This window comes from Paramormyrops kingsleyae, chromosome 5, assembly GCF_048594095.1.
Source record: "Paramormyrops kingsleyae isolate MSU_618 chromosome 5, PKINGS_0.4, whole genome shotgun sequence".
NCBI lineage: Eukaryota > Metazoa > Chordata > Actinopteri > Osteoglossiformes > Mormyridae > Paramormyrops > Paramormyrops kingsleyae.
Window position 1 is genome coordinate 20256662 of NC_132801.1, and position 21341 is coordinate 20278002.

General features: G+C 42.0%; 1 protein-coding gene across 1 annotated transcript in view; it reads right to left on the reverse strand.

Annotated features, from left to right (window-relative positions):
- The window catches only part of LOC111842551 (zinc finger protein 385C), a 146249-nt gene extending 126839 nt beyond the window's left edge, over positions 1–19410 (reverse strand). Inside the window, exon 1 of the mRNA XM_023809278.2 lies at positions 19074–19410. Within this exon, the coding sequence (XP_023665046.1) occupies positions 19074–19119 (46 nt within the window). The 5' untranslated portion in view covers positions 19120–19410. The remainder of the gene's footprint in view (positions 1–19073) is intronic.
- Positions 19411–21341: the final 1931 nt, after the last annotated feature.

Sequence of the window (21341 nt, forward strand, 5' to 3'; positions counted from 1 at the left end):
GGGACTAAACTAGAGCTCTTTGGCCGTAGAGACACTGCTAATGTTTGGAGAAGGAAGGGAGAGGCGTATAACCCAAAGAACACCGTCCCCACAGTGAAACACGGTGGTGGGAGCATCATGCTGTGGGGATGCTTCAGTGCATCAGGAACTGGAAATCTTCAGGTGGAAGGAATTATGAACAAAGAAATATATGTGGAGATCTTAAAAGAAAACCTTAAGCAGTCAGCAGCAAAACTGGGTCTGGGTCGTCGCTTTGTCTTCCAACATGACAACGATCCCAAACATACGTCTCTCCTGGTGAAGAACTATCTCCAGAAGACCAAAGTGAACGTAATGGAGTGGCCTGCACAAAGCCCTGACTTAAATCCAACAAAAAATCTGTGGGGTGAACTAAAGAAGAAGGTCCATGCCAGAAGGCCATCAAATCTGGAGGAGCTTGAGAGATTTGCGGGTGTCGGCCGGCGGGCCCGGGTGTGGGGCGGCGACATCCGCGGGGTGTTGCTGGCCCTTGGCGGGGGGCCACTAGCCTGCGACCTGGGGGGTGGGGGAACATCCTCTGGAGCCGTTCACTGGACAATTCCGGGGCATCTGCTGCCGGGCCTCGAGATGAGTGTGCGTGTCGGTGTGTGTATCTGGTTAGTGTGCATGTTCTGTATGTCAGCATGTATGGCCTGGGATGGGGGAGCATGACGGTGATGGGGCGGTGCGGGTGTGGTGGGGTGTGAGTGTTTGGTGAATGTGGGTATTTGTGTATGAATGGCTCGTCGGCGACGCCTGAGCAGATGAGGCCCCAGACACCTCCTCGGGTTGGGCTGGGGGGTGCTGCGGCGGGGGGCGGTGCTGCCCCCCTGGGTGTTGGGCGTGCCTTGCCTGATGCCCGCTGCCCTGTGGCGCTATCCCCTATCACCCCATGCGCCCCCCCAGCCCTCATCCACCTACACCACACATAGGTAATGGGGGGTGATCAGCTATTCACCCCCCATCTCTTAATTACACGTTAGACGCCACACCAAAGACATCACACTGCACCACACAGAGGGAAGGGGGAGGGTGATTAGCCACTCGTGCTCGCCGGTGGGGGGCGCCCGGTGCCTCCCCCCTCTGCCTCCTTGGGCAGACGCGCAGCCCTCCGGTGGCGGGGGGCCCGGGTACCTGGCCGCTGTGGGGCGGCTGGGTCCATGGTCGCTCGGGGCTCTCCTCCCGTCTGGGGGGCCTCTCACACTCATTGGGAATCATTCCATGTTAACCTGCACACTCATACATACACTCACAGCACACAAACATACACACATGCGCACACACACACGTATATATGCACACACACACATTCACATCCACATAGAACGCGCACACACATAGACACACACACACACACACACACACACACACACAGTTCCTGTTGGTCTGCTTATGTATTTTTTTCTTTGGTATTAATGTATTTAATTCCAGAAGCAGATACTGGCACAAGCTCATTCTCTGTCATAATGGTACCTTTGGTTTCTTTGTATACTTTTTATGCACCTGGATCTTGTTTTTCAGATACAGCAGCTGGTGTGATGATACAATGTCCAACTAAGATGCAGAAGCTTCCTTTTGTTACTCTTTCCTTTTGCTCCACTTTTTCTTAAGTTGTCATGTATTATTTTTCTTTCCCTGTTTTTCTCCCTCTATCTGATCCCCCCCCTTTTTTTCTCTTCTCTCTTCTTTCTCTCTTTTTCCCCTCTCCTCTTTCTCTCCCTCCTCTCTTTATCTCTCCTATTTCAGTTAATTTTCCCTGTCGGCTCCGACGTAATGGCGCAATAATCTAAAATGGCGAATAAAGAGTATACCTCAAGTAACAAGAGGAGCTTCATCCGAAGCTCCACTTGGCAGAATAAAAGCGTTGGCACAATAAAGCACCCAGACTAACATCCTGCTGCTAAACTGCCGACATGACAGGGGTTAAAAAAAAATAAAAAAATTCACTTCGTAATAACAGTTCAGAATACACAGCGTCACAAAAATCACCGAGTCACAGGAAGAGCCTCAACTATGACATTTATCTCACTGATTTCATTACAGAGAAATAGTGACAAGCATGATTAGAGTTTGTGGCAGTCAAAATTAATATCCTTGACCTTTTCTGTGGTATGTTAAGAGAGTCTCCAATCACAACATGGTCAGTTTAACTGAGGGTTTACTCAGGGTGGGGGCATTCTGGGACAGACCCCCTGAGCAAATCGCACGAGAGGCAGCCCTTGCATGAAGCAGTAATCTCTAAACCTTCTGCTTTGTCAGCACAATCCTGCACAGGTAAATGTCAAATGCTCATGTACCTCCTTTGCCCTGTCAGTGTACCTGATAGTCATGATGATGATTAAGAACCACAGCTAGTATCGTTAACCAAATGTAAAACTATAATAAAACTTTTTTTTTTACCGAAATAAAATAGGATGCAAAAATAAAAATAAAGAACTATGCAAACTATAAAAAATATACAAACTACTAAACAAAAAGTATGAATATTGCTTCTGAAACCGAGGAAAAACGTAAAAAGGCAATTGCTTTCTGTTACCTTTTTAAATCCTGTTTAGCTAAAGTAAGGATTTATCTTTAATCACCACTGATAATACCTGGAACATATTTTTCCCGTTTTTAAGACAAAAGTACATAATGTACACTGTGTATTCATGTGGGATTCTAGACACGTACAATAACTCTCCAACTTTGGTCTTTCCCGAGAAAGAAAGTTACTAAAACTTAAATTGATACTAAAATATAAAAGAGACATAATACAAACACACTAAAAACTAAAACTAAACTGGTTGATATTTTCAGTTTTCATTTGAAATCTAAATATTAAAATAAAAACTATAATACTGATATATACAGAGAAAATAAGAGTCTAATAAGAACAGGCTGAAAATGAAATATATTACAGGAAAATCCTAGATTAGTAGGTTATACCATTGCGACGTGTCTGTTGAAAGCACCAAAAATGTCCGAGTGTGACTTAGATTGACCTACGTGCCCAGTGATGGCTGGACCTCGGGAGCATGATTGGGTGGTATGACACAGCGTTTGGAAGGTTGCTGGCTCGAGCCTCGGCAGGACAGTCACACATGCGTGGGGCGAGGGGTGCTGCACGCTGGCAGACCCAGTGCTGCGACTCCCCCAAGCCAGCTCTCATCAGCCTGTGTCTCATGGAGAGCAAAAAGAGAGCCGCCACATGCGGTACAATTAAGTATCTGTATTGTACTCTATTCACAGTCTCACTACAAATAACTAACATGTGATAGTGGCTATGAGCCAAGAAAGTGATGACAGGTTAACAAAGTGTTTTCCTCCAATGGCACAGCGCAATGCATCATGGGAAATAAGACCAATACGTGGTGACAAACCCAAACCGGTCATGTGGCGCCATGGAGACCCCTCCTCTGCCTGACTCACCACCCACCCTTTGGCCTACTTCTGAACGGGACAGATGGTATCCACACCTCGAGGAGCCTCGGGACTCATGTTCACCCCCCCCCCCCCCCCCCCACCCTGCACCCGTGGGATGGCTGTATGGTAAATTAACTGGAGTGGGAGTGCAATCTGCCCCACACAGCAGACAGCATTACCTCCTAAGGCAGTGGTTCCCAAACTTTCTCTGCAGGGCCCCCCTTTTCTAGATAGGAACATTATTGAGCCCCCCCCCCCACCCCCATTCAAACTACACAGGTTCAGATTCAAACTTTATTTGAAATACAACTCCCTTTTCTAATTGAGTGAAACAAATGCAATTACAAAATACAAATGGTGCAATTCCACCACTGTGGGAGAAAAAAGTTAAAAATAAAAGTCCAGCACAAGTTTGAAATTATGCAAATACAGATTTAACATTCCTGTTAATATTCATTGGCGTACACAAATTAAAGTTTGTCTTACAATTACCGCATTTTGTTTTTAATGATAACCGCAGGTTTCAGCCTAAACGATATAATAAAACAACACTAAATCATACCCATTAATTGATAGTCTCCCTGCACTTCATGTAGAAAATTTTAAATCTCGTTTTTCATGATATTGTTAGATTCTTTTGTCCGTCGCTACAAAACGTCGGTACGCGTCACCATGTCACATGGTACAAAAACCTTGCAAGAGCAAGAAGACTTAAGACAGATCGTACAGCACCTCTCAGCCGGCTGAACAAACTGGAACAGCCTCCGTGACGACACAACTTTGCCCTTATTGGCTGAAGAACATGACTTATGTATGACGTTTGTATCCCAGGAAGTTCCGATGCGTTATCTGCTATTTCTCCCGAATATCACGTAATGCAGTGAGAACTGGTTTTCAGTTAATTTACTTGGTAAAATAAAGCTTAAATAAATGACATAAATGCTCTAATAGTACACGTAAGTTAGTGGTTTATTTATTGTTAGTTACTGTAATGTTGCGCTGCTTTATTTGTTTAATCGTCCAGTCTGTGAAGAGATTACTTTAGGGTGGCACATGCCCCTGAGGCTATCCCATTGGTGCGCCCCTCCGCAATACCTCTGCTCCCCCCTAAGGGGGCGCGCCCCCCAGTTTGGGAACCACTATCCTAAGGCAAGGACCTGAACACAAAAAAAACATCCCAAACTACCACTGACAGGAAAATGACTAAAAGCCAGCACTTCTTAAAACTGGTCTTACTTAACAATTCACGCCTTCAGCTCATAAGTAAACACTTGTACTTCGGTTGATTAAAATCACACTAGATAGTGGTTCCCTAAAGCAAAACCCAAGATTACTTTATGGAACTGTCTTTTAAAGGGGCGCAGGAACAGTAATCAGGGAGTCAGAGCTGCAGCGAGCCATAAGGCCAGTGTTACAGTCAGCCTGAGGAAGACTCCAATACCAGCACTTTATACAAAGACAGGCTGAGGAAATGGACAGTATTATACAGTAGATCTGCAGTGGACTGCATCTCCTCCACGGTGCCCCCTGTCCTGTACCCTGTGCTGCCTGGGATGGGCTCCAGCCCCCCCATGACCTTCCTCAGCATAGGTGGTTGACTGAATGCTTATATGGTTGGACTGCATTAACCAAGAACACCAAATAACTGTCCCATTTATAAAACGGTTCTTCTATAATACTGTGTTTTGGATGTGTAAAAGAATGTTACAAGTGAAACATGAGCAACTCAAAACAAGAATAAATGCCACAGTATTAGTGAAATGCCCAGGGCTAACAGCATAAACTATAGTACAAAAACATAAAAAAAACACATAACACATTCAGTCAAGCGTAGGAATTTAATTCTGCATATTTTCCGTGCAGAATGTAGCGTTCATGTAAAGCTATATATTTTAATTACTCAAAGTCTTTGTTGTTATACATTAATCTCTAGCACAAGCTCAGCATAACTGTCTATGTATAAACACATTTTAAAATACTGCTTACAAGAGAAAATGGTACTTATATTGCACATAGTGGACCTTGTAGACTGACATCCCATTCACGGTGTACCTGTATGCCTAATATCCTATTCTGTCTGGAACAGGGTATTCTGGGTAAATAGTTGGACGATGGCAATAACTAATGTTACCAACTGAAACTAGTATTAGTGGTAAATATCAAAAAACAAGGGTCAGAGGTATTTATGGGGGAGGTTTCCACTGAGGGGGCAGGCGACACGGTTCTGCTGTGGCTCTGCCTCGTTTGAGGTTTGAACTCTAGGTGGGGGAGGCAGGTGGGGTACAGATCCAGCCGTTAATGCAGACACCAGGGGGTCGTGGGGGGTGCCGAGCAAGGGAGGAAAGGGACACCAGGACCGACGTCACATTTGGCAACATGAAGGCTGTTTGCAGGTACATTTTGAGAGATTATTTTTGTGGAAACTCCAGAGCATCCACTCTGTCCATCAGGAAAAGCTAAAAGCCTTTGAGTGGTAATTCTGCATTTTCATATGGATTCTAAGGACAAAAGAATGGCACTCTAAATGAGTACGAATTGCTGAGTGATGTTTCTTAGGGGTTGTAAGAACTGCATTTAGGTAAGAGTTATTAAAAAAATGAATATGACGTGAATAAAGGTTATTTAAAAAGTAAATCATGAACAGTATATTTTGAGTCATTTCCCTCCACATGACCAAATATTTGGCAGGGACACAGTGAAGGGTACAGCCTCTACCAGGATGCATAAGGGCAGAATTCGCCCACCTCAAAGGCCAATCGGAGGGGCTGACAGATCTGTGCTCTGATGGACCCTCTGATTTCCAGATCATTTCCTGGGAATCGGGGACCAAACAGATGGCAAGCTATCTGTACTCTAGCTAGAGGGTTCACTGTGAGAGGTGAGCAAACCTCATTAATATAACAGACCGTCTACAACCTTCTGCTTTCCCAGGGATTTGTCTGACCACACTCAGGATCAAACAAAAATGCATATACACGATGAAAGCCACATTTACGCCACGTGTAAGCCACGTGTAAGCCATAAATGAACACATTCTACAAATAAACACGATTCGTAAAACAAGCAGATATGAATGCAATGTTCGCAAACTCCATGTTGCAAGAGGAGCTGAGTGCAAAGGAGCAGCATCACACGAAGAAACGCAGCTATCATAAAATCATTCAGACCTTTAGACAGTGCAGCTACACACAGACACACATAGTTCTGTTACTTACTGATAAATCATCACTTTATGCTCAATCCCAACACCATCCATCAACATGAAAAGTAATTTTAACTTTGATGGAATCCAAGGGGTTTCCCATCATTCATGGATCGGTGGAGTTATTATTGTTATTTATCACTGAAGTGCAAAAGCGCACGATACCGCCCAGAAGAGTCTGAGGACATCTTCAGGTTGTGGCTTTATGTTCAGTCCTAGGGCACATGCAGGGTCCGGCCCATAGACGAAAGGAGGGCATGCAGGTCCGTGTTCCCCGTCTCTGTGGATTCAGGCCTTTTGCAGGAGGCAATAAGAGCCCTGTAGCAGTAACCCAGAGCATTCATCCTGGTCCAGTGCTATGGCATGTAACAATCCCGCCGATTCATGATACGTTTTGATTCACGATACTCGGTTCACCACTGGCCAAGTTATTGCACCTTCTGCTGTTTATGCAGCTAAGAAAAACTAAGATTGAACTGTGGATCTTTTTTTCATTTCTATGATTCCAATCATCATTAATTTGTACCGCGATTTATCGCTGCACGATATATGGAGACATGTTTGCCTACATAGTTGGAAGCATTTTTGTTTGCTGTGCATAATGCAGGATGTCTAGTGCTGGCAGACCTATTAAAGCTGGTCTTATCTGAAAATATGCTGGACTGAAGACAAAAGATTTGGACGCTGCATTATCCTTTCTCAGCCATTACCGAGCTTCCTGTAAGGCTCTCAGTCTGGTGGGGAGGCTTCAGGTCATTTTTCTGAAAGCTTTACTGTATCCTACTGATATATAGAAAATACCAGCTTTTCCACCTACATCTGTCTCTGCCCATGACCTGCCATAAAGAAACCCCTCTATTATTAAGCCAACAATGAAAGAATGAAAAAAACAGTGTCAAATGCACACCCAGTGTGCAATTGAGAGAGAATACTTTTTTCTAATTTGTCAGTATTTTGTGGTGATTTCCCTGAAGGCTGACAACTCCATCGATGAACCAGTGACAATTCGAATCTACTTTATGGTCCCCTGAAACCCCAATGACACTCCATCAGGAATAATTCACCCCGCCCCGAAGCCATCTATCCTCGTTTCCTGCACAGTAGTGTGTCCACCCCCCCTCCCCCCAACGGAGCCATTCTTAAGGCTTCTTGCTGTTGACTGCCTAATAAGCTAGCCGTTTTCATTTACCTCATTTTAAATCTCCCCCAGCGCTCACTTCTAAAAACTAAAATCAAAGAAGAATACAGTTTTTAGAAAATGGATTTACTCTGACTCTGCAAGCCTTTGCCTTAAAGTGCCAGGAAGAACTTGAAATGCCCAATAATTTCTGCAATTTTTCACCGAGAACTTTTCATTCAAAGTAGAGCAATTCAAAGTTAAACGTCCATCGTCCAATTAAATGCATCAATTCGCTGTGGCTATCGCAGAAGGGCACAGTGATGTTGCAAGATATAATCATGATTATACATTATTAGTCGTTTGAAAAGACAGATTGGAGATACTTATATAATCTATGTTAACAGTGAGTAGTTAAAAGTGGTGACGGTAATAATGAATGTGTGGGAGGAGTCCTTTGGTATTTTAGATACTAGATGATAGGTGTGACACACTGAACACCTCCAGCAGCTTCTACAGCATTAGGGGCAGTGAGCTGCAGGCTACAATTAGGGCATCAAGCAATACTGGCAAGCCCTCCTTAACAGGACAATTCGATCTAGAGTCGTAAGTTATCCTAACCATCACCCTTAATCAAACAACCCCCGATACGTGTTGCAAGAGTGTTTTTCTTTAAATGAACAACTAGTGCAAGAAAACCAACAAACTCACTACATGAAAAGATGATGAAAATATTACTGACACGTTGAACAAGTCCCAAAACACGAATTACCAACTTATTTGGTATTGCTTCACATTAACTGCGTAAAATAAGGTAATAAACATTATAGTCATATAATCCTATAATGTTATTAATGTATTTCACAACTGTTAAGGTATGTTAGGATGTTAAGGTATACTCATATGCTGCTTATGCATGTTCTATGAATGCAGTACTAAGGAGCACTGGATGTGGTACGAATGCATTATAAAGGTATTATGAAAGTGCACTAAATGTAAAATCTTACCACTTATTTTAACAGTTTAAGCATTAGGTTGACACTGAGGAAATTGCTGATCACTATAAGTATCATTTTAGAGGTACGGGCAGAGATTAAAACTCACTGGGGGTGTTTCTATTGTCGCCTGCTCAAATGAAAAACAACATTCACTGCTTTACTTAATTCCCTCTGAAAGTGTGACATTCCACCATTTGGTGTGTCCACACATCGCAGAACTGGTCATAGGAGACTAAATCAAAGCAGTTTGCCGAGTGAATATTTTCACACTCATATAATACTCAAATAAGAAGTGATTCAAGAACTGAGCATAGGAAGAGTATCTAGGCTGTCATAATACTAATTATTACAATTATTTCACTGATGAACGCATTATGGAAACTTGTACTTTACTCATTAAATTTAAAATTCAAATCACAAAGCACTGTAAACACTAAAAATATCAGACACATACCACGTGTCTGGTGTCACTATGGACCCAACCTCCTCCATCAGTCATCGGCAGCCAAATTCACAGCACACAGGCCTTTGTGAATGAGACAGACGTGTGTCCATCCCTGCTGCACTCTGACCCCCCTCCATTAATGGCAATTAGCTCTGTATCTACAGAACAGGTTTCTGAGGATCTCAGATTTACTTCCAGACACGACAACTTTACTGCTAATTTGCTCCTAATTGAATTCAGCAATTCAATTAAAGTGCCCGCATGATTTGTGATTATGCTTGGCATTGAAATAAACACTCTGTGCTAAGTTGTTATAGAGTTCATTAAGGGGGGGGGGGGGTGTTTGGAGGTGGACCATATCTCAGTGTAAGTTGTGTTAGGGAACAATGCACTCTCCTGTCTGATAGTAATGTAGCGCAGCATCCCCGCTACGGAGGATGCACACACAACACATCCGCCTGGAAAAGGGATTTGGAAGATGCATCTCTTTGCCTCAGTAGGAAAACAAATTATCTTCAAATATTTTCCCGAGAAGTCGACCAGAGGCGAGCGATGTAAGACTCGCTGCGCAGGGCTGATTAATACGACACTTGACTCGGCATCGACGTCGAGGGGCCGTGGGCTCCCCCAGCTCCCTGCCGCTTCCCATCTTTTCATTTATTTGACGTGCTGCCGGCTGTTTGTCAGTTTCCGCCGCACTCTGCCTGACTGCCGCAATTGGCTGCTTTCTGCCGAGCGCGGTGCAGTGACGGCACACTGGCGGACACCCCCTCCACGCTGCCGAGGTCAAACCCTCACGCCCAGCGAGTGCCTCTCATGTCCAGTGCAGTAACAGGTCAGACTCCATTTATCTGCTGTCTTTCAACACTTGGGGTTTTGCATTTCTGGATTTACGTGACGGTGTGACATTACTGGCTTAAGACCCTGATGGTGCCCCTGGTAACTTAAACCATCGCTAAACACTTTGTGGCCATGTTGGAAAAGGTGCATAAAATAAAACGAATGAATAGAACAAAAACTGAATTTGCTGTGTGTGATTAATGCAGCCACATCCTCGTTCAATATTATGGAGCAATGATGTTTTACAACTTTGTCAAGCACGACACCACACTTTCCCTCCCAAACTAGCTACTGTAGAAGGGGTTACACTTTACTAACTAGTAATATTATCATCACCTCTCATACGATGAAACCCAAACTACCCCTTATCAGTAACAAATCATTAAAGTTACAGTGCTTACCATTCTATATGAAGCACTGCATTGGTTACACTGGAAAAAAAGCAGCCAGGGTTTTATTGGCTGTTCTTGGAGCCATGGTAACAGTGGATTCCACGGATGGAATCCTTAAAGCACTGCATAAATAGACACAGTGACCTTATGCTCACTTGTAGCAGGCCGAGGTTACCCAGCTTCATAATCAAAAAGGTTCCTCAAAATGGCAGCGAATATCAAAGCGCCTTGGCCCACCGTTCAGGGTGAACCGCCCCCCATGGAGAGCTTCTGATGGCCCTGAAGGGGCACGGATTTCAAATTCCATGCGAGTGCCACCCAAACTCAGCCGAAACATTAAAAATACCCAAACTTACATTTAAAAAGGACATTCCACACTGGAAATTTCCAATTTCCCCAAAAATGTCACTCTCTCCTCTGTCAAAGAAGGATGGCTCTCCTTGAAATTTTTTCATTCATTTATTTTTGTTGGGGCTTTATCTCCATTTTACTTAGCTGTCTTTTGTTATATGCGAGGGTTTATACACTTTCCTATCTAAGCAAACCCAATCAGATGCCATATCGACACGCTCACTTCACCTACCTAAAATTCAGACAGTCGGACTACAAGCCTGCACTGAGTCTTCCCAGGATGCCAGTCTGCTTTTTGTCAAATGGATTACTAATGAAATATTAATCGATTTCCTTTTCTTTTTCTGTTTGAAGAGCCTACCAGAGCACTAAACGCTAAGTGCTCACGTAGCAGTTGTACAGATTATGCAGTTCTCATGTTAATGGATGAAGTGATGAAGTGCAAGCAGATTGACCCCTCTGCAGAAAACTGTCAAAATCCACCTTTATACTTCTGTAGACTGGAACGTCAATGAAAGGCCCTTATTAAACCACTCTACTGTGGGACTGCTTAGCAAAAGGGATTGTTATTTCCACCTTCATTGTCTCTTAAAATATAACTGAAATATCCCAGTAACCAACATTACTACTGTTTAATGGGAATCCCTACATTGCATTCAATCAGTAATGTCATACTTTGATACAAAGTAAAACTTTCATTTTTGTCTTATTTGTTTTTAATGACAAAGGGAAATAAAATTTTGCATGCACAATCCAGCTTTTTAAATGTAACTGTATATACATTAAATTCAGACAACTTAATCCAAAGTGACTTGGGAAAACAGAATCAGCCAGTCCATGGTATAAATGCAGTTAAAGGGTTTGCTCAAAGGCCCAATGATGAAATCATTGTGTCAGCCACAGGGTTTGAACCAGCAACCTTCTGACCACAGGTACCAAGTCCTAACCTGCAGAGTCACATCACCCATTTCAACCCACTCCCTTCCCCACTGTAAGACATACAGATGATCCTCAGCTTACCACTAGGTTCCATTCTGACAGACAGGTCATAAATAGAAATGGAGGTATGTCATAGCAGGAAAATCGCATTGACTTTTAGGTGTGAGATTGAAACAGAAAGATGCGTGGGGCAGGGATGGTCGCACTACCATACAGGGGTGTGTTTCCTGAACAACAACGGAAGATAGCACTAACGATGAACTATGTTAGTTCCAACTAACATCCAAAATTATGACCATTTCCTAAAACCCAAATTCTGATGAAAGCCAAAACATACCCTTTTTCTGATCTCGTTACATTGTCTAATTTCACTTCCATTCACTTCGTGATGGCTATCCTCTTCACAAACAGAACACTTGCGCTTTTAACAGTCCAAAATGGCGTAGGTAAGTGAATTGGGGGATGCATTACTGTGTATTCTTCCACTGCGCACAACCAAACTAGTTCACCCACGTAGTCCGTAAGTACGATGCTAATGGCACAAGTCGAAACACTCACGTCTCAATTTTTTTAACGTTTTTTTGGGAGTGAGCGTCGTAAACTCGAAATGTCGCATGTTGAGACGTCGTAACCCAAGGACCCCCTGAACAACAGTAGTTTGAACCACCTTAGATTGAACCAACGTAAAATGGTTCCAGCGGTAACTGGACTGACTCACACGACAGGTCGTATGTAAAACTCACTTTCTAATAAACTTCGTAATAATATTGATAAACTTAATATTTCTAAATATGACTGTGCCGATATTACATTATTAATGTATTGTGTCAGTCATATAACAGCAATAATAATAAGAAAACTAAAAATAGCAATAGCATCATAATAATAATATGATACTTGTACGATGCTTCTTGTAGAGGAAAAAATAGAACTATTAGCTTTTTTGATACAATCTGCAATTACGTTTATTTTTTTACTTTAAATTAAACGATAAACATTTATAGATTCCTTACCCAGCCCAGTGCATACAGCCTACAAGTTGCTCAGGGGAATCATGGGTGCACATAACACTTACTACGGTATACCAGATTTTCAGACCATGGGTTTGTATCTAAGCACTAGTGGGTATTTTTCAAATTGCAACGAGAGCTCTCAGTGATTAAAAAGTGATTCATTATTTTTAGCCATTAATTTGCTGCTGTTTTAGTTGCTTCCCCCATGCTTTTTCATATTTAATACTGTGTGTACATTAGCTCTGAATGATAAATCATTTCAGAATCGTCATCATGATGTCCGCGTGCATAATAATCATATCGCATTTGTCGGCACTGCGTTGTGTCTATTGACACAACTCGCAACAGAACCACCAACATAGTGTACTAATCACACTGTTATCTACTGTTAGATCCAGATTTGGCAATAGTTTATTTCAGGTAATTTCATCTCCTTTTTGTTTTCAAAAATATCGCAATGTTACTCCATGTGATATTGCCATGTCATAAATACATATTTAGGGCTGCATGTTTATCTATGTAGCAAATTTTATCACAAACAAGGTGGGTAAACAACATCCTCTCCAATCATACCATACCATATGTACATAGAGAAGTACTCTTACAACTGCATTTTCAAAGCACTTGACATTACAGATGTTTGTACAGCAAGATTATTTAATATGTTATTACAGCTTATTAGATGGTGTCTACCCTCCTTCAACTGTATTTTTCACCATCGATGACATAGTTGAACTACACGACTTAACAAGAGTGTTTTGGAACGTTCATTCGAACTATGGTTTTGGGAAACACCTGCGTCGTACTTGCATGGTTCCAACCATGCAAGTTGCGTGCATGCGACTATGCTTTTGGGAAATGCACTGCAGGACAGTCCTTTCCCATGGCAACTATGCTATGTGCACACTGGGTAGCGGTGTACTGCCTCACAAAACTTATTTTTGTATACAGTTCTTTTTTTTTTATTTAAATTGGGTTATATGTGAAAGTTGTCGTAAGTCGCATAGGTTGCAAGTCGGGGACAGTGTATTTAAACCATTACCACAATGTGGCTTCTATCCACTGTGTTCCTAAAGCACCTTGATAATGTTATGCTGATGTGCATTAGGGGCATAACAAGCTGGTCCTGGTGACTCAATCTGTGTTGATTTCTGCTCCAGCTGAGCTCTTAATTAGCCATGACTGAACCATTGATTGCATGAATCAATCCATGCTCATCATTTGCAGATTTGATTACTTCATCCTCTTATAAGCCTAGTAGCGTTTTACCCTTTGCATCAAACACTTACATAATATAATATTAATGAGGTATACTGCAGGGATTTTGGGAAGTCTAAAGGCATGTATCATTAGGGCTTTCCTCCAGTGCTGGTTAACGCTGTGGCAGCATCACTTAGCTGTCATCATTGCTATTACGCCTTATTTTCATAACAACAACATATATGAATATTTTACATAATTTTAGAAATTTCACAATAAATCCATCCATCTATTTTCTAACCACTTGTCCAGTACAGGATTGCATCATAAATATTCATTGAAGAATCCTAGATTTTTGGAGAAAAACTTCCACTTACTTTGTATGCAATATAAATGTATTTACTGTAACAAGTGCAGCTCCCCAGCAAATGGTAGGGATGATGACTTCGGGTATTTAGCTTCTAAAGCTTTCTAGAAAATGGTCCATTATCCATCTAAAACATGTCTTTAAAGGTATATTCATATTCTTAATAATATAATGGATAATTCTGAAATCATACATCTACTGCCATATATTGGGCAGAATCTTGGGGGTGGGGGCAGGAGCCCCTCCCAGGCAGCAGATACACAAGGCACATACACACAACCATTCACTACAGGCAATTTGGAAATGCTAATTAGCCTAATGGCATATATTTGGACTGCAAGAAGAAACTGGGGTTCCAATACGGAAACCCACTCTCCATGGGAGAAGAAGCAAACTGCACATGTGCAGAGGAAGGAACCAAACCTCAAACTTGGAGGGGTGTGGCAGCAGCGATACTTTATTATTCGTAAAATAAATTTAAAACAATGCCCATGTATTGCAGGAAATTTGGTACAATATATCAGTCAGGCTTGCATCCCAGCTAGTTCCCACCCTACTACACCTGGATTCTAGGATCATACACCTGGTTAATTGGTGTAGATTTACAGCGACTTGTTTGTTAGTTAGGCCGAGTATGTGCCCCGGAGTACCTGTTTTGTGACCAGCCAGCCCCTCTGTATGGCCACTGTCTGACCCACCACTTCCTCAGCTCGTCATCTTGTATTGCGAATTAGGTTATTTTCTCTGTGTTGTTCAATTTAACTCAGCAGCATTCAGACAGTCTATACACTACAGCTATTGGAACATGATTTCGATTCGGTTTTCTTCTTGCGCTATTATCGGCTTGTCTATCTATTGCCTGTGCACTGGAATACAAGTTCAAGGAATGCAGATATAAACCAGGTACCTCAGTATTTGGATCCTCTCTCATTTAATCATTACAATATTAAAATGAGCACTCCAATACAAGAAAATTTAATTTGTATGTTCTGATGAAGCTGAAAAATGTGTTTCTCGAACGGCAAACATGGACTTTTGTTCCAGAAAATAAATATTTCATGATGTGAGAAAAACACAGTTATATTAAACAATCATCATTTGGGCTTCTAATTTCTAAGAGCAGCACAGACCATTAGCACCAAACACTCTTTCATGCTACCCCATGGTGCAGGCAGGAGAAGGTGACGACCCACTGGTGGCTCACAAGACAAGGGGGTTTATTAGGGAACTGAACACTGGGTAAGGCACAAAGTAAAGGACCATGAGGGGTCAAAGGCAAATGGGGGAAACAAGCACTAACACAAAAACATCTAACAAGGGGAAGAGAGCAATACGGGCAACAGAAAGCCCAAACAGAGCATCAACACATTCTGACACAAACTAACACAATGACCACCTGGGAAAATTAACCAAGGCAAAAACTTAAATACACAAACCAGACTGAGCTAACGAGGACACAGGAGAGAAGTATTAACTTAACCAATCAGACAGAACACAATATGAGCAACAGGTGGAACCAATGAACAGGGAGAGCTCACAGAACTAGAAAAATTAAACACTGGAAATACAAGACTGATACAAAAGACAGGTACAAAAAAACAAATCCTAACACAGGGAGGGTGGACCATGGATGGGAGAACCTGACAGATGACAGTAGGAAACCCAAAATTACAAACACTGGGGAACAAAAGTCAAACAAAATCCAGAACATGGAAGAGTGGGATGTGCCAGCCTCAAACCCACGACCCCCAGATTTGCAGAATGAGGCACTCAGTAGGGTGGGTTGATTTTGTAAATATGATGTTGGACTGACTGAGATTGATAGATTTATATATAGTAACAAAGAAAAACCTTACACATGTTGAAAAAAAGGGAAAACTTTCAGGATAACGAGTCAGATTTCTGTCTAATTTTTCGCATATATCCGGTTAGGGTTAGGGTTAGGGTTAGGGTTGTGCACTGCAAGCTCCAGTTGTTGTTCTTTTACATTAGTTGTTGTTCTTGACATTGTTGTTTTACATTATGCTGTTCCCTGGAATATTTAATTTTTAGTGCTTTTTTGCATGTTATAATGTTGATAAAGCGAAAATCTACTACAGTATTGACTAGAACAGAGTGCAGCAAGAAATTCTGTGGACAACCGTCCCCTTTGGATACAACAGAGCCTCCGACGTTGTGTCAAGTGATTCAATACAGCTATTTTGTTAAAAACAGCAATCCCGATTTGAAAGAATATGACACTTCCAAATTAATTGCAAATGATGTTATTGAGGTCTGGCGATCAGTGAACCCACGGTTGCCACTCTATGATGAGTATTACATTGTAAAGAAGATAGATAAAGCTTGTTTCCAGAAGATGAGGAAGATCAACTGGAAGATGCTTTCAACAGTCCAGCAACAAAATTTGGACGAAAGCCTTGACAAACTTTTCAACATTTCTGTGTGCACCTGTCATCTACCTATTCGACCCTGCAATGACAAATATGTGAGATGCCCAATTGAAAATTGTCAAACTCAACATATACTGTAGTCTGCTTGTGCCCTCCAAGTAAGAAGGTTTCACTTGAGGAGGGAGTACTTGAGAGATGAGAGAGCAAAGTATGAACCAAAAGGTTCATTCCAGTTGGGATCAGTAGATCAGTAGATCAGTAGATCAAGAGGCAGGAAAGACAATGAGAAGAGCCGAGGCAAAAACCAAGAGATTGAAGAGGAAGAAGCAAGCTAAGGACCTACTCTCCACGAGCACGTCTCATGTTCCATCAATCTGTCACATCCTGGCATCTGTGAACCTGCCCTGACTAAACACTTCTCCGACAGCGATCTTCACGCTGCACTGGAGAACGGCACACAGCTGAAGCTACCAGATCGACCCTCACATTCTCAGACTGTTGAGAGGGCAGTAAAGCTGACATCTGAAGCTTCTGCCATTGTGTATGGACTGGAATCAAGACACAGACACATTCTTGTAAAGGTTACAAGCCGGCAGATGAGACCCGCATTTGCTTCGAAGGGGTCTTATACTGAAAGTTATGATGACATTTGTGGTTATATAATAGATGTTAGACGTGCGTTTAAGACTACAAACATTTATTTCTCTGGTGTAATTGTGAAAACTTTGATTATCTTTGCCAATATGTATGTTCTGCTCAGTAATTTGATCAATATTGGTGATTAACATGAATAATATTAGCAAATTATAGTGCACTATTTTTGAAAATGTTTCCTGAAAAATTGGTTTCATATAACAAGGTGAATTTTTTTTATTTTGTCATATTACCATATGTGCTAATATCTCAACCAGTCCAAACTTGATACCTTCAAAAAAGTTGAAAAATGACCCAGCCTAATACTCAGCTCACTATGCTGTGTGGCAGTCTAGGGACCAAGAAAAACACATTAGGGAAGACTAGGAACTAAGAGAAGGGGGAAGGCAGAACGGCCAGCAATGCCTGCTGGTCAAATGGGATCACAGGGTCACACAGGGCGGGTCGGACGCTACAGACCCTGACATTCCCATATGAGTTAAATAAAACGTTCAAGCGGCCGCATAAAAGCATTATGCACAACTGACTTTTTTACCTACAGGGGTTACAACATTAACGGCATGTATCATGTTTGTGAATAAATAAAAAAAATAATAAAAAAAAAACTTTCCTCTCAAAGACTAATATCAATACGTAGTCACTTAAATAATAATGTTTCTGACAACCTTAAAGTAATTATCTATATCTGGGCTTATATCATCACGATTCAACATTTCTATTCTGCTAATACCAGACAGATCTGCAGACCCAAATGCTAAACTTCACTTTTAACAAGACATCTGTGTCCCAAACTCAGCAACTAATATTATATAAACGTTATTCGTGCTAGACAGCTATTTCTTTCGTTTAAAACGTCGGAATAGCAGCAAAGCGAACTTTACTCACATATAATTTAATTCCAGAAAGCTTGCTAAATATCAAGCAACGACTATTAATCTTTTCAATACTCCCTAAGAAGTAAATATCGCAATTAGTCCTACACGAAGCTCCCTACAATCCTAGTGTTATAGCCGATCAAAAAATCGGTTATCAATATAGCCAAACTAAAACTGGGAGAATAATACTGAAAATCTTTCCACATTTTAAATGTAATCATATCCAGCTATACCAAACACACAGGGCGAAATTATAATGAATAGGCCTAATTTCTTACACGTGTTTTAAGTACTCTTTATTCTTATTAGGATAGTGCGACATCAGAAATTAAACCGGTACATATATATCGATTCCTTTATTGTTTATTTTCAGACTTTATTAATTGAATGATCAACTTCTCAAGATGGGCAGATGTGTCTACCCGAAGTCTGGTGTTGTCATAATTCAGAAAAGGAGTATTTTTTATAGACTATGTTGAGTTCACAACTGTTAACTGATCTACAATATAAGGGCGTTAAATGCATCATCCGAACTTTCCTACAGCAGCTCAAGGTGAAGAAAGTTTAATTCAGCTTGTACACGCGTTTAATCTGCAATATCAGGTCAAACATGACTTCATGTCAGCAAATGTACTAATTAGTGCTGCTTGTTTATGTATGTAGGGGATCACTAATCTTATAAGAGAAATATCTACGGAGGAGATTGCACCATGCAGACACACTTTCAATGAATCCATCCTTTTGTTCAACCCGAAAAAAATACACTTCAAACTGAATGCAAACGTTTGAGACCTGGCCACGGCTGGAATAGTAAAAATAGAAACGCTGACTATACTAATGTTTGAGGACATCTTACATGGCGCTTACCTGCTCCGGTTGGATCCCGAGTCTGTCCCTGGCTGTCCTTCCCCATTTCACTGGCATCCTACTGAGGAAAGTGAAACGCGCCGCCGCCCCTTCGCCTGTATGTGCTCGAATGAGCAGCTTTCCACTCGGCGGACGGGAACGCGCTTTATAATGAAGGCAGATACGTTTCACCTCAGGCAAACATGTAAAATACAGGTTCTACGCACGTGTCGTTAAAAATGGTAACTCGTAAAGTTGGTAAAGCGTCACTTATTCTATGTCCCGGTAAAATACATTAGTAACAGTTCAATAGGCGCCCAGCATAGGACCTATACGTTTGGCGTGAACAGATTCCCGCAGCTGCTGTTCCAACCATGCCAACATTTTCCACCCACTTATTCTGGGGTTCGTTTCCAAAAAGCGTAGTTGCTAATAACGTTAGAAACGTGCATAGTTGGAACTCTTCAACGGAACGGTTCCAACTACGTAAGTTGCTAACCGGAGCTTTTTGGGAATCATGCTTCAGGACAGGTCAAAGGGAGCCTTTCAGCACAGGGAAGAACATTCATACTCCACACTCATGCACACACATGCAAACATATAGGGCAGAGTCAGGATGTGAACTCCAGACCCTGAAGATATCAGGCAATATGCCACTATAGGACACTTTTATAGCTTTCACATTTAAAATGATGCAAGTGGGGTTTAATTAACACTGCAGTATATCTTGAATAATAATAAGCTAATAAGCAGCTTTTACAGAATCAGTCTAACAACAATTGTAGTAGCGGTAATCAATCCATCCATCTATCCATCTTCTGTACTGCTTGATTACATCAAATTTATGACATAGACAACATCCTTGCAAATGGTTTTCATTCCTTCCCCATTTTATTTTTGTTTTGTTTTGGTGGAGTGTGGCTTCTGATTGGGCTGTAGGTACCTCAAGGTCAGTATTCCACCATTGGTTACTTGTGTACTGGAGCCAGCTGTCAGCCTGTCAATGACGGATGCACGTCAGAAGCACTCTGAGCATACTTGGATGTCACCCTGGCCTGCCGATACTTTGGCACCCAGCTCCACCAACGAGGAGCCTCATATAAATACACGCTGATGGGACAAGTAGCTCGCAAAGTAACACTGCTCATCTGCAGGCCGTCCACCTGGAGACGGTGCCCCTCCGCTTACTGACCGTTGCTCTTTTCGACTCAGCACTGGGGCTTAGGGACAAACTAGCCCCAAAACGACACGTAAGAGACTGATGTTGGTTTATTCTGCTTTTCTTTACACCTCTGTCGCTGCATTGGAATAGTCACTGCTGCAAGTGCATAAAAAATCTTTGAATGAAAGCCAGTGCATATGTTTGACCAATATCTGAGCAAACTACAGCAGCAAAATCACTGTCCAAGTTGGTCATCTGTTAAAATAAAGCCATTGCATTATTCCATGAATATTCGCTGCAGTTATGGATGCAGTCCCATCCCGGGGGTCCCGTCCCCAGCCCATCACCATGTACTTCCTGGGATGAGCACCAGACCCCTCTGAGACCCAGACCAGCATTAGCAGCAGGAAGATGACTGGATGGATGATTAAAACCAGACGCTGCTTATTTATTACACTTAAACAGCATAGAAAATCCACCTATGTGTATAAAAGTTGGTCCTTTTAAAACCCCCTTACCGGGTCATGGTCATAATAACCGTGAAGCTTTCCTATGGATATGGGGGGTCCACTGTGATAAGGTTCTGTTCCACATCCCCTGGAGAAAAACCAGGACAGAAACAGAAGAATATGCAAACGTGTTGCAAAGGGAGCTGTGGTCAGATCCCATTAGCCGGGAGCTGTGAACTAACAATACTCTGCTTGTATAAATGTGTAAATTCCCAACCAGCCGGCATTTTCAATAACCTCTTTACAGGGAGTGTGGGGCACATGGCTGTGCATCCCCTCGGGGGGGTCAGGCGGGACACATGATAAGGTCTGCCAAAATATAAAGGGGGCTTGTAAGAAAACTTGAGAGGTTTGTGGGAAAAAAACCGAAAGAACACCAGTCCCATGTACCCAGGTTGGGTGACATGATGGGGCTTCTGAAAGGACACACTGCAGCCTCTCAACTTTGCAGACAAGTGAAATATCACATGCAAAAATAAATGGGAATTTATATACCGTAACAAGTACTATTTGGGAATGTGAGCAAAATAGTTACGCATACTATCAGTAACACTGGGAAGCTTTTAAGCAGGTATATAATTGGAAATCAGATTTGTTTCGATCCTTAAAAAATACACT